The following is a 12533-nucleotide window of genomic DNA, read 5'->3' as shown; positions in this document are numbered from 1 at the left end:
GGGGGTTGCTCTTTCATGAATGGGCAGTATTTTGTGAAGCTAGTTGGGGGGAGGGGGGAAGAGTTGAGCTAAATGTTCCAACCTTTTCTGTTCAGTTTTTTTGGGGGGGGAGTTTATCCTTTGCAATAAGTGTACTCTACCTCAGACTCTCCCTTCACCTTAATTTCCCTCCCCTCCCCCATTCATATCCATAACACACATCAGATTCAGGTTAAGATTGAAGTTACTCAGGGCTCGGAGACACACAGGAGACACTTCCAGACACACAGGCTTCCCTAACTTTCAAGTTCAACTTTCCCCTTTCACCTTCCCTGGGCTGCTCCAGCCAGGCCCCAGAGTTGCAAGGTAGAGTTACCACTCCAGTTCAAACCCTTGCCTGAAGGTGTTTTCTTTTTCTCCAACTTCCACCCCCTACCCCACCCCCCTCACACCCAGGAGGGCACGGAGATGGGGGAGGGGAAGGATGTCTTGGGAAGAACTGTCCTCAGGCCAGAGTGGCTGCTTCACTGATGGAGCTGCTCAGCCTAGAGAGCTGAGAAAGGATAAGCTAGGGGGCTCCAGGTTTGGGGGCTTGGAGGCCCTTCTTGCCCCTCTGTCTCTAATTCCTAGAGGGATCTGTCAGAGCTCCCAAGACTGGAATTTTACTTTGTTATTTTAATGAAATTCTGACCTGGATTTAAATGGAATTGGAAACCCGAGGCCTTAATAAATAAATATTATGATAAGAAATGAAAGCCATACAGGACGAAAGAGATTTCCCCTCAAAAGAGACAGAAACTCAACATTCTTCTTGGAGCCGGCATCACAAAGATTTTTCTTCTCTCTTTCAGCCCCCTGTCCGGGGTTGAGGGACTGGCTGATTTTCCCATAAAGTCTCCTATTGTTCATTAAAACACTTTTCAGCTGATAAGACAGCAGCCTTGAAATGCTAACTGCCCATGCATGGGGAAAATATGGTATGGCTGAAAAGTTTGATTTCTCTTAGACGGTTCAGACCACAGTTTAAGTTTTTGAGGATGTTTAGGAAAACAAGCAACAACTCTAACTCTCTCTCTCTCTCTCTCTCTCTCTCTCTCTCTCTCTCTCTCTCTCTCTCTCTCTCTCTCCCCCTCCCTCCCTCCCTCCTTCTTTTCTACTTCTCCCTCTCTCAAATTCTTGGAGGCCACTCCAGTCCATAAAGCAGGAGAATGGACCTCGTGAAACCCCTCGAAGGTCCTCTTCCACTTCCTAAAATCTAAGATTCAATGTTGCCCCCTCTCCCTTATTACAAACTCTACAATGCCTATTTCCTACTTAAGTTTTCACCCTTTGGGGATAGAACCACATTAGTGCACGTGTAGGCACCCCCACCCAGACTAGCTATTAGAGTAAACTGAGGGCTCTAGTCTGACAGCAGCAGCACATACACAACACACCTGCCCAGCACATCCGACTGTGCTCTTCACTAGCTTCTCGCTCCTCCCCACAAACCCCATCTTCCAGCCCCCGGGAAAGTTCCCGTCTCCGGAGCAGCGACTCTCAGAGACCAAGGGAAGGGCAGCCGGCCCCGCCACCCTGGCCCAGGTTCTGGGCGCCTTGGCCCGGAGGATGGGGGAAGTGGGGCCAGACAGAGCGTCCTCTTACCTTGGCTGGCTTTACTTTGCAGAGAGGCGCGGGCGTGGACAAGGACGAAGAGTAGGCAGAGTCCAGAGACGCTCCCCAACCCCATGGCCCGAGCCTGTCGGAGGGGAGGGAAGGGGAGAGCAGGCAGGGTCTCCGAGACCTCTGGGAGGACGGAAACCAGCCTGGCTCCCTCACACACTGCTAGGGGCCGGCAGGGGAGGGCGAGGGCGAGGGGGAGGGGAGGGGAGGGCGGGGGGCGAAGCTCCGGCCCGGAGCAGGGGCGCGAGTGTGTGCGTTTGTGTGTGCGCGAGCGTGCGTGTGTGTGTGTGTGTGTGTGTGTGTGTGTGAATGTGTCCGAGTGTGTGTTGGGTGTCTGGCTGTCTGTGGGTATGGGCTCGCGAGGATGCGGGCAGCAGTGGCTGCTCCGCTGGACGCTCCTGATGCTGCTGGGATCCCCGGGAAGGAGGCTGGAGAAGGAGGCAGAGAGAAGGCGAAGGGGCACCCGGAGCTGCTGACGGAAAGGGGAACTGTAGCCCGCCCTCGCTGGGGCCGGAGCTGTGGCTGGGGCTGGGGCTCGCCGCGGCGGCGGCGGCGGCTCCTTTTTATAATCCCACCCAATTCCCAGTTTCGCCCAGAGAGCAGCAGCCCCGAGTGCAGAGCCTGAGCGAGGGACCTGAGAAAGGGGAGGGGAAAGGCGAAGACAAGAAACACGCCCTTCTGCCTCTCTTTCTTCCTTGCTCGCTCCTTCTCTGCGTTTCTGGGAACCTCTCTGTGTGGCTTTGCCTCTGCCTTTCTTTGCTTCGTCTACTTCTCCCTCGTCCCCTGCTTCCCTCTCTGCTCCCACTCTTTCCTCTTCTCCTCCTCTTCCTCCTTTCTTCTCTCTCGGTCTCCTCTCCCCCCCTTCTCTTCTTCTTCCTCCTCCTCCTCCCCCTCCTTTTTCTTCTTTTTCTTTCAAATGGGGCCTTGGCTCGGTAGTTGTTCCCCTGCCTGGGCTCCCTCGGCCCCCTCCCCAGTCTGCTCTGCTGCTGCCTGCAGGAATTTACAATCCACCGCTGGGGGAGCGGGCCCAGTCTCCATGGAGACGGCTTCCCCGGGAGCAGGGAGGTCAGGCAAGAGACCATGTACAATCAATGGATCAATGCAAACTCCGCTCAGCTCCAGACCAAACAGTGCTGGGTTCTTGCTCTCCTCCTCTCCTGGCCCTCCGAAGAGGGGGATCGCAGTTCATGAAACCAAACCAGAGGCTTATGTACTTAGAGATGTTTGCAGGGAGAGACATCTGCACCCACATGTACAGGTTGCTTTACCCATGCGTACACAAAGACACAAAAAGACAGGCGCTTGTGTTTGCGGGTCCAGGTACACATGCAGATGCACAAAAGGTGCACATGTGTGCACATGCACATATATTCATGTATACACGCATACCTGAAGAATAGCAACAGCAGTAACAAGAATAACTCACATTCATACAGTGCATTAAGGTTTACAAACATACCAAGGCAGTGCCTAGGTATTCCTGAATGCCTGAAACTTTGTTCTCAAACAATGCCCCCTGTGACTCCCAGGGCTTGGTTCCATCATTTCCAGTATCCAGTTTTCACTCCTAGGGCTGGGTCCACTTATAAACTGAGTCATTGATGCAGGATAGAAGAAAACCTTCCACACTTTTAAGTCACCAGCCCTCCCTAAATGTTTTTAAAGCCCATGACCATGGCCACACTTTCCAAACTCAACACAGACTAATATATAAACACTGCAAATAGCTATATAAATGTTTTGTTGTTGTTATTATTATTATTATTATTATTATGCACAGACCCATGAACTCACACTCATGCAAATGTATTACCAGAGTGCACACAACCATTTACACATGACCTCCTGCACACTTCTTCCAGCAATTGACTTCAATGCCCACTTCTAGACAGAAAGAACCTCATGTTCTCTTCACCTTCTCTTCCATGAGTTGTTGGGGGTTTAGGAGTGGTGGTGGTGGATTTTTAAAAAGGAGACAAAGTTTGTAATAAACAACTGCCTCTTTGATCCATCCCTCTGACCCAATCCATCTCTTCTGCCTTCTCTCCCTCTAACTTCAAGAGCAGGGAGGAGGAAAATACTTTTTAAAAAAAAAAAGCATGGGGAGAAAGGTTTGAAAAAAAAAATGACCTCCCAACCCAGGGGCTGAGGAGCCAGTCTTCCTCTGTGGCCAGTTCTAGGCAGAAAAGAGACTGATTTAGATAGAGACTCTTTGTATGTGGTAATTTAAAACAGTCCCTAGGGTACCCAATCCCCAGTGTCCAAGGAGGGGAGAAAGTGACTGTTTCTTCCTGGCAATGTCTAGGCCCCTTACCTTCCTAACCCTGCTTAACTATATCAGTAGGTCTGGACCTTTGACATGAGCTAAGAACTGAATGTGATGGGTGGGTTTTCCTAGTCAGCCTGCTTCCTTTCATCCAGCCAAGGGTAGGGAGGAGAGAGAAGCTTGCCCTGATTTTAGGGCTTGAGAGACAGCTGTGATAGAGTGGAAAGAATACCGGACCATTAGAAGACTTAATGGAAGAGCTTGGACTAGAACCAAACTATGTGGCCTTGGGCAAAGTGTGAGCCTCAGTTTCCTCCTTTGTAAAATGAGGAGGTTGCACTTATGATCTCCAAAGTCCCCTCTAGCTTCAAGATTCTATAATTCCCTCCCTCTTCCATTCCAGCCACAAACCCCTCCCCCCTCTACAGCTTTGCCTGCCGCCACCAATTATGTTTGTAGGGTTGTGGGACATGAGCAAACTTGCCATCCCTTTCTGCCCCAAATGAGGGAGAGTTGTAAAAAGAAAAAACAAAAAACAAAACGTAAAGGTTGCCAAACTGCACGCTATCCATGCGGGGGGCACAGAAAGCCAGACACAGACCTGGCCTGGGCCTCTAGATTTAAAGGAAGGGGGTAGGTGGGACTGAGGGATGACCTTCCTCTTTGCAGATTTGGAGTTGGGTCAGGTGATGCTCTGATAGGAAAGATGCTGGGGACTCTGGGGGCATTTCTTTTTTTTTTTTTTTTTTTTTTTAGTGAGGCAATTGGGGTTAAGTGACTTGCCCAGGGTCACACAGCTAGTAAATGTTAAGTGTCTGAGGCCGGATTTGAACTCAGATACTCCTGACTGGACCATCTAGCTGCCCGGCACTCTGGGGTATTTCTGAAGCAGACATTCTGCAGTGCTGGTTGCTGGAAGTGAGATGGAAAAGGGGGAGTTGGCTTTGCCCTTTTAGGCAGGGATAGGGCATGGCCAGGTTTCCAATAGCTCACATATAATTCACTAGCTCATGAATCTATGGCACTTTGCAGTTTACAAAGAGGCACTTTCTTCCCAACAATCTCATGCAGTTGGGAATGTATGTGTTGTGATCCCCATTTCACAGATGAGAAAACAGGCTTAGATTTGGTGAAAGGACTTGCCCATGGTAACTCAGCTAATAAACAGTGGAGCTGGAATTCCAGTCTGGGGTTTTTTGATCCCTCAGAGCAGAACCACAGGATCACAGGATTTCAGAGTTGGAAGGCACCCTAATCTAGTCCAACCTATACCTGAAAAGAATTCACTCTACAATATATTTGATGAGTGACCATACAGTCTTTTTTTTTTTTTTTGCAGGGCAATGAGGGTTAAGTGACTTGCAAAGGGTCACACAGCTAGTACTTGCGAAGTGTCTGAGGTCACATTTAAACTCAGGTCCTCCTGAATCCAGGGCCGGTGCTTTATCCACTGCATCACCTACCTGCCCCCATCATACAGTCTTTATCTGAATCCCTCCAATGAGCAGAAACCTACTGCCCCATAAGGTGACCTTTCCACTTCTCAATAACTCTCCTTTTTAGGAAGTTTTTTCTTGACATCAAAGTCTAAATTTGCCTTTTTACAACTTCTACTCACTACTCCTGGTTCTGCTACCCTCTGGGGACAAACAACAAATCTAGTCCTCAAAGATTATAACCTTTCCAATGCTTAATACCTGTTCCAGATCTATAAAAGAGGTAGAGTGCCCAGGGCCTGGAGTCAGGAAGACTCATCTTCATAAGTTCAAATCTGGCCTCTGACATTTACTAGCCATGGGACCCTGGGCAAGTTACTTAACCCTGTTTGCCTCAGTTTGCTCATCTGTCACATGAGCTGGAGAAGGAAATAGCAAACCACTCCAGCATCTTTGCCAAGAAAACTCCAAATGGGGATGAAAAGATTCATACACAACTGAAAAATGACAACTTTCATTTACTAAATCCCAAGATCCTTCAAGAGACCCTCATATGATATGAATTCAAGACCCTCTATCTACTTATTTTCTCTGGATGCTTTTCAATGTCCTCCCCAAAATGTGGTACCCAGAACTGAGCCCAATCCTCTAGATGTGATCTGCTGGGGGTATCATATCACCTTCTTCATTGGTAGTGGAGAATATCAGAGCACTGGATATTGGGACATGTAGGGAAGGGGTGGTGAAGGAAGGTAGTAAGATTTACCTACTTTAAAATTTTGCCCTAGGTTGGCAAGAGGAAGGCCTAGGAAGAGTTCCTGGACTGTGCTCTTCAGTGTGTGTGTGTGTGTGTGTGTGTGTGTGTGTGTGTGTTCCCAAAGTAAGGAAAGGATTGTTTTGTTTTTCTCTTTAGGTCACTAGTGCCTTGCACACAGTAGGTGCTTAATTAATGTGCATAGGGTTTCTATGATCACAGAACATAAAATAGCACAGTGCAGCCATGCTGTGTAACCATGTGCACACGGCCACATGCAGAGAGAGACGCCTCTCTAAATCTGTCCTCACTGTCTCATTCTAAAGAGAAGGAATTTCGTCTCCCTTCCAAATCTTCTCTTTTCTCTCCAGCTGCTGGGGGTTTGGAAATAGTGGTGGCGATTTTTATGTAATTGAATTTTAATAAAAACAGCCAGAGAAAATAAAAGAAAACTAAACAAACCCCAAACCCTGAAAGCAATTAAGCAAAACAATGTGTAAAAGTGGTCGTACATGCAACAGTACCTTTCTGTTACTGTTATTTACAAGGGATTGATCAAAGAAACAAATAATTCAACCCGAATGAACTTTTACAAGGTAGCAACAATGGTTGGCCATTATATTTATCGTGAGCTTTGTTGTTCCTATTGGATGTTCTCTTCCTTTACGGTAGTGAGTAACCATGAACATGTCTTTTGGGTCTGCTTTTTTCTGCATCATTTCACATAAACTTCCCCATATTTCTTTGTAGTCTTAATAGTAATAATTCCCTATAATACGGTCATGTCTCATTATACTCATTTACCACAATTTATTTAGTCGGTCCCAATTCTTAGGCACATTACTGGTTTAGTTTTCCGTTATTATATTAGTGCAGCTATGAAAAATTTGGGGTAGCTATTTCTCATTGATTTCTACAGGATTGTTATGCTCTGCCCTTTCTCATCTTGCCTTTTCCCCTCATCTTGCTTCTCTTGTTATCTCTGGATCACTGTGCTATACCTCTATTTGGGAATGTGATGAGGATGTGGCACGTCTGAAAGATGGGCTTAGATCTGTGGGGAGTAAATGCCAGATTTGTCCTAGCTGGCACCCTCCGGTATTTGAAGGGGGGTGATTGTCCCAGGGTCTACTCTTTTTTTTTTTTTTGCGGGGCAATGGGGATTAAGTGACTTGCCCAGGGTCACACAGCTAGTAAGTGTCAAGTGTCCAAGGCCGGATTTGAACTCAGGTACTCCTGAATCCAGGGCCGGTGCTTTATCTACTGCGCCACCCAGCTGCCCCCTCTTTTTTTTTTTAAACAAGGGATTCAGCTTTATTCACTGTCACTATTTGGAGAAGTGGAGCCCAACATAGAAGAAAGTCCAGTGGGGGGAAAAATCACACTGGAAAAAGGGACAAATGCAAGGAAGAAAGGGGTGCTTCAGGCCCAAGAGGCAACAGTTCCTCTGATTGGTCCAGACAGAGAGAGTCTCAGAGGAGTGCAGTAGGAAGTAGAGAAATTTGGCTCTACTGAGGAAGAGGACCCCGAAGTGGACCTTGAGGAAGTACTGGGGGGCAGGGGGAGGGCCAAGGTGGGGGAAGGGGTCCTCTTTGGTAGCCATAGGGTGGAGGTCGAGGGGACCGCTGTATCCATGGGGGGGGCATTAACGGAGGAGGTCCTCGCATACCATGGGGAGGCATGGGGCCTGGGGGTCTACTCTTTTATCTCTCTCCTTCTCCCCCACCCCCAACTATTTCAGTGGCAGGCTGTTGGCCAGAGTTCAGCAATGGATTTCCAGAGTCTACCAGCTGGGGAGGAGGCAGCTCCATTATTCTGTGTTAAAAACCATCTAAGCCTCATATGCAGACATAGGATTATGAAATTACAGGTTGCAGAGTTGGAAGGGACCTTAGGGAGCATCTAATTCAACCTCTTTGTTTTGTAGAGAAAAATAAAACTCAGAAAATGGAAGCAATTTACCTAAGGTAGATTTGAACCCAGTTCCTATGAATGCAAATCAAATGTACATTTCCACTGGTGTGAATCCAAATTTATTCACAGTCAACAAGGCAAAACCAAATGGAGCTGCCCTATTCCTTAACTCATTTCTCAGGTTGCATTTTTTTTTTCAGGTTGCATTTTGCCTTTTTTTAAAAAAATAGCTTCTTTTTCTTTCTTTCTTTTTTGGCAGGGCAATGAGGGTTAAGTGACTTACCCAGGGTAACACAGCTGGTAAGTATCAAGTGTCTGAGGCCAGATTTGATCTCAGGTCCTCCTGAATCCAAGACCACCTAGTTCCCCCCCCCCCCTTTTCTTTCTTTCTTTTTTTTAAAGTGAGGCAATTGGGGTTAAGTGACTTGCCAAGGGTCACACAGCTAGTAAGTGTTAAGTGTCTGAGGCCGGATTTGAACTCAGGTACTCCTGACTCCAGGGCCGGTGCTCTATCCACTGTGCCATCTAGCTGCCCCCCCTTTTCATTTTAAGGCTGTCCTAATTATGTATTTTATTTAACCTAGCTTAACTAGATAAAAATGTGTGGTTGCCAAGTACGATCTGGCCCAGGCCTTATACCTCACTAGCGATAACTAGGAAGGACTCAGTTAGCTGGTCACAGATTTATAGGCCTTCCAGGGCTCTACCCACAATTAGGGACCCTCCTTTGTCACCTTTAGCCTTGGTCAAATATCTTTTCCTGACCTTGTCTTACAGAATAGATTCCTATTAAGATATAGTTTGAACCACTTAAGATTCTGCTACTTAGAACAAGTCGCTTCTCTTTTAGGGGGTTCAGATTACCTAGTTTTAAAATGAGGATGCTGGGGCAGCTAGATGGTGCAGTAGATAGAGCACTGGCCCTGGAGTCAGGAGTACCTGAGTTCAAATCCGGCCTCAGACACTTAACACTTACTAGCTGTGTGACCCTGGGCAAGTCACTTAACCCCAATTGCCTCACTAAAATTTAAAAAAAAAATGAGGATGCTGGACTTGGTGGGCTCTAAGGTCCCTTTCAGGCCTAAATCCTATGAATCAATGATCTTTTGTCCCTCTGTAATAATGATTCCCAACTGTAATAAGAGTAACGGATAATTTCATAAAAATAATATAGTAATAATAAAAGCAACTAGGTGGAAAATTGGGCAGAGCACTGAATTTGGAGTCAGGAAGACCTGAGTTTGAATCCTGCCTCAGACATTTTCTAACTATGTGACCAAGGGCAAATCACTTAACTTCTCAATGTTATGCCCACTTTCAGCCAATTCCTTGGAGGATTTTATCAAAGCATTGTCTACCACCCCCTCCCTATATTCCCCATCCATTGTAAGAGCTCCTTTTTTTCACACCTTTTTTATGAGGTAATTTACCCCATTCTCCTCCCTTCCCCCTTCTCAAAATCATCCTTTTTTTCTCAATCCTTAATTTTATTTTATGTTTTGAAAATCATCACTTAACCTCTCTAAACCTCAATCTCTTTGTTGCTAAAATGGGAGTTATAATAGCACCTACTTCTTAGAGTTGTGAGGATCAAATGAGTTAATATATAGAGAAGTGTTTTTCAAACATTAAAGAACTATATAAATGCTAGTTGTTGTTGTTATTACCATTACTACTACTACTATTAATTATTATTTTTTAATGGCAAATGTATCATGAGCTCTTTGGGAGGTGCTACCTTGATAGGGACTGAACATAGATGCTTCTGGGCTTGAGTATGGTAGAGATTGGCTCCTCCCACCCCCAACAGGTTATGTCTGTCACACATTCCAACTGAGTATGTTCCCCAGATTCCACACATTCCAGCACACTGTTCCTGTCTACTGTGTGTGTGTGTGTGTGTGTGTGTGTGTGCACGATGTAGGCAGAGGTGGAGGCTGAGGAAGAGACCCGGGAGGCCAAGCAGCCTGGCAGGTAGTAGAGTTCCTGGATCTCTTACTTTTTCTGTGGTTCACTTTTTCTGTCAGTCTCTAAGGCTTATGAAGTGCCTTCCTCTCTAAAGCCCATGAGGCAGATAATGCAAACAAAGGATCTCTGTGTTGCAGGGGAAACAGAGGCACAGAGAGATGGAGTGATTTATCCCCAGCAGGCTAGTAAATTGCAGAGCCAGGGTTTGAACCCAGAACTTTTCACTCCAAAGGCCATCACTGTTCCTGCTGCTTGATGAGGATTTTCCTCTTCCCCAGTGATTAAACATCCTCCCTTGCACCTTACTGTGCAGACACACCGACAAATTCTCAGGCAACATATTCCCCCCTCCTTCAGTTCATATATGCAAACACATATATACATACACATGTAAGCACACATACACATACAGATTTGACCAATTACCAAACACTTATTAAGTGCATACTATGTGCCAGTCACTGTCCTAGGTGCTAGGACAGTCCTTGCCTCTAAGGAACTTGAATACAATTTGGATACAACAGTTTCATAGACAAATACATTAATTTTTATTATAGGATTAGACCCATGATTTCATTGATACAGGGAAGTCTTTCTTTCAATGAGGAAACACTCTCTACCAACACGGATCAGTCTCCTAGGTAGCACAGTGCATAGAGCACTGAGCTCATAGGAAGACCTGAGTTCAAATTTAACCTTAGACACTTACTAGCTATGTGATCCTGGGTAAGTGATTTAACCTTAGTTTTCTCAACTACAAAATGAGAATAATAATAGCATTTACTACCAAAGGTTATTGTGAGGCTCAAATGAGACATTTGTAATAAAGCGTACTATAGGCTCTTAATAAATGCTTGCTTCCTTCTCCCTCAATCTATAGTCTTAAAGAGTTGCTGGGGCACTTCCAAAGTCATTGTGTCAGAGGCAGGTTGTTGTTGTGTACAATTTCTTTGTAACTGTATTTGGGGTTTTTCTTGGCAAAGATGCTAGAGTGGTTTGCCATTTCCTTCTCCAGCTCATTTTACAGATGAGGAAACTGAGGCAGTGTTAAGTGACTTGTCCAGGGTCACACAGCCAGTGAGTGTCTGAGGCCAGATTTAAACGTGGGTCTTTCTGACTTTGTTCCAACACTCTATCTACTGAGTCAGCCAGGCAGCTGCCCTCACAAGAAAGCAGTCAGAAGCAGGACTTGAACCCACTTCTTTCTGAAGGCTAGCTCCCAATGTATGTTATATTGAATTGCTTGAGTTCTTAAAGGGGTGGGGAGGGAGGGAGGAAGAGAATTTGGAAAACAAAGTTTTAAAAATTGATGTGAGGGGCAGCTAGGTGGCAAAATGGGTAGAGCACCGGCCCTGGAGTCAGGAGGACTTGAGTTCAAATGTGACCTCAGACACTTAACACTTACTAGCTGTGTGACCCTAGGCCAGTCACTTAACACCAATTGCCTCACACACAAAAATTGATGTGAAAATTTCTTTATACATGTAACTTGGGGAAAATTCTAAATAAATCAATAACAGAAAAAAAAATATTTGTATTTATTTCATTAAATATCTCCCAATAACATGTAAAAAAAATTAACATTCATTAAAAAAAATCTCCCTCCTCTCCACTACTCCCCCACCTTGAGAAGGCAAACAATTTTATATTGATTATACATGTGAAGTCATGTAAATGTATTTCCATATTAGCCATGTTGCAAAAGAAAACAGACCCCCCCCAAAAAAAAGAACAAGAAAAATAAAGTTTAAAAAGCATAGGGGCAGCTAGGTGGTGCAGTGGATAGAGCACTGGCCTTGGATTCAGGAGGACTTGAGTTCAAATCCAGCCTTGGACACTTGACACTTACTAGTTGTGTGACCCTGGGCAAGTCACTTAACCCCAATTGCCTCACCAAAAAAAAAGTGTAGAGCAAGAGTTCTTAACAATTTGTGTATGCCACCCCTTCTTAGAATTAAATATAATTATTGAAGTAGATGCTTAAATTTCACTTAGAAGTTAGTGAAAATAGAGATATCATTTTTTCCCATCTAAATTCATGGATCTCTTGAAAGTTCTTGTAGACCCCAGGTTAGAATACCATGTCCTGGGGACAATAGGGAGCCACTAGAGCTTTTTGAGTCAGGGAGTGACATGGTCATAGCTGTGCTTTAGGAATATCAAGTTGGCAGCTGTGGGGAGGAGGATAGATTAGAGGGAAGAGAGAATTGAGTTGAAGAGATGAGACCTGGCATCATCTGTTGCTTTTGTAGCCTCCACCAGTAGTGAAGACCAGAAAAATAAAGTTGCGTGGTTTTTTTTTGTTTGTTTGTGAGGCAATTGGGGTTAAGTGACTTGCCCAGGATCACACAGCTAGTAGTTGTCAAGTGTCTGAGGCCGGGCTTGAACTCAGGTCCTCCTGAATCCAGGGCAAGTGCCTTATCCACTGTGACACCTAGCTGCCCCGAAAAATAAAGTTCTTATTTCATCCCCCAAGTCTTTGGCATTGTCAAATGTACAGTGTGGGATGATGCTAAAGAAGGTGAATTATCATGTGCCTTGTTGCTGTACCCTA

The 12533-nt window shown here is 45.6% G+C and overlaps 1 protein-coding gene across 1 annotated transcript in view; it reads right to left on the bottom strand.

Annotated features, from left to right (window-relative positions):
- SCUBE3 (signal peptide, CUB domain and EGF like domain containing 3) overlaps nt 1-1728 on the bottom strand; it is a 52512-nt gene extending 50784 nt beyond the window's left edge. Inside the window, exon 1 of the mRNA XM_044004964.1 lies at nt 1624-1728. Coding sequence (XP_043860899.1) covers nt 1624-1708 — 85 coding nt within the window. The 5' untranslated portion in view covers nt 1709-1728. The remainder of the gene's footprint in view (nt 1-1623) is intronic.
- Between the last annotated feature and the right edge of the window lie 10805 nt (nt 1729-12533).

Source organism: Dromiciops gliroides, chromosome 4 (genome assembly GCF_019393635.1).
Source record: "Dromiciops gliroides isolate mDroGli1 chromosome 4, mDroGli1.pri, whole genome shotgun sequence".
Lineage (NCBI taxonomy): Eukaryota > Metazoa > Chordata > Mammalia > Microbiotheria > Microbiotheriidae > Dromiciops > Dromiciops gliroides.
This window is presented reverse-complemented; position numbering and strand designations above follow the sequence as displayed.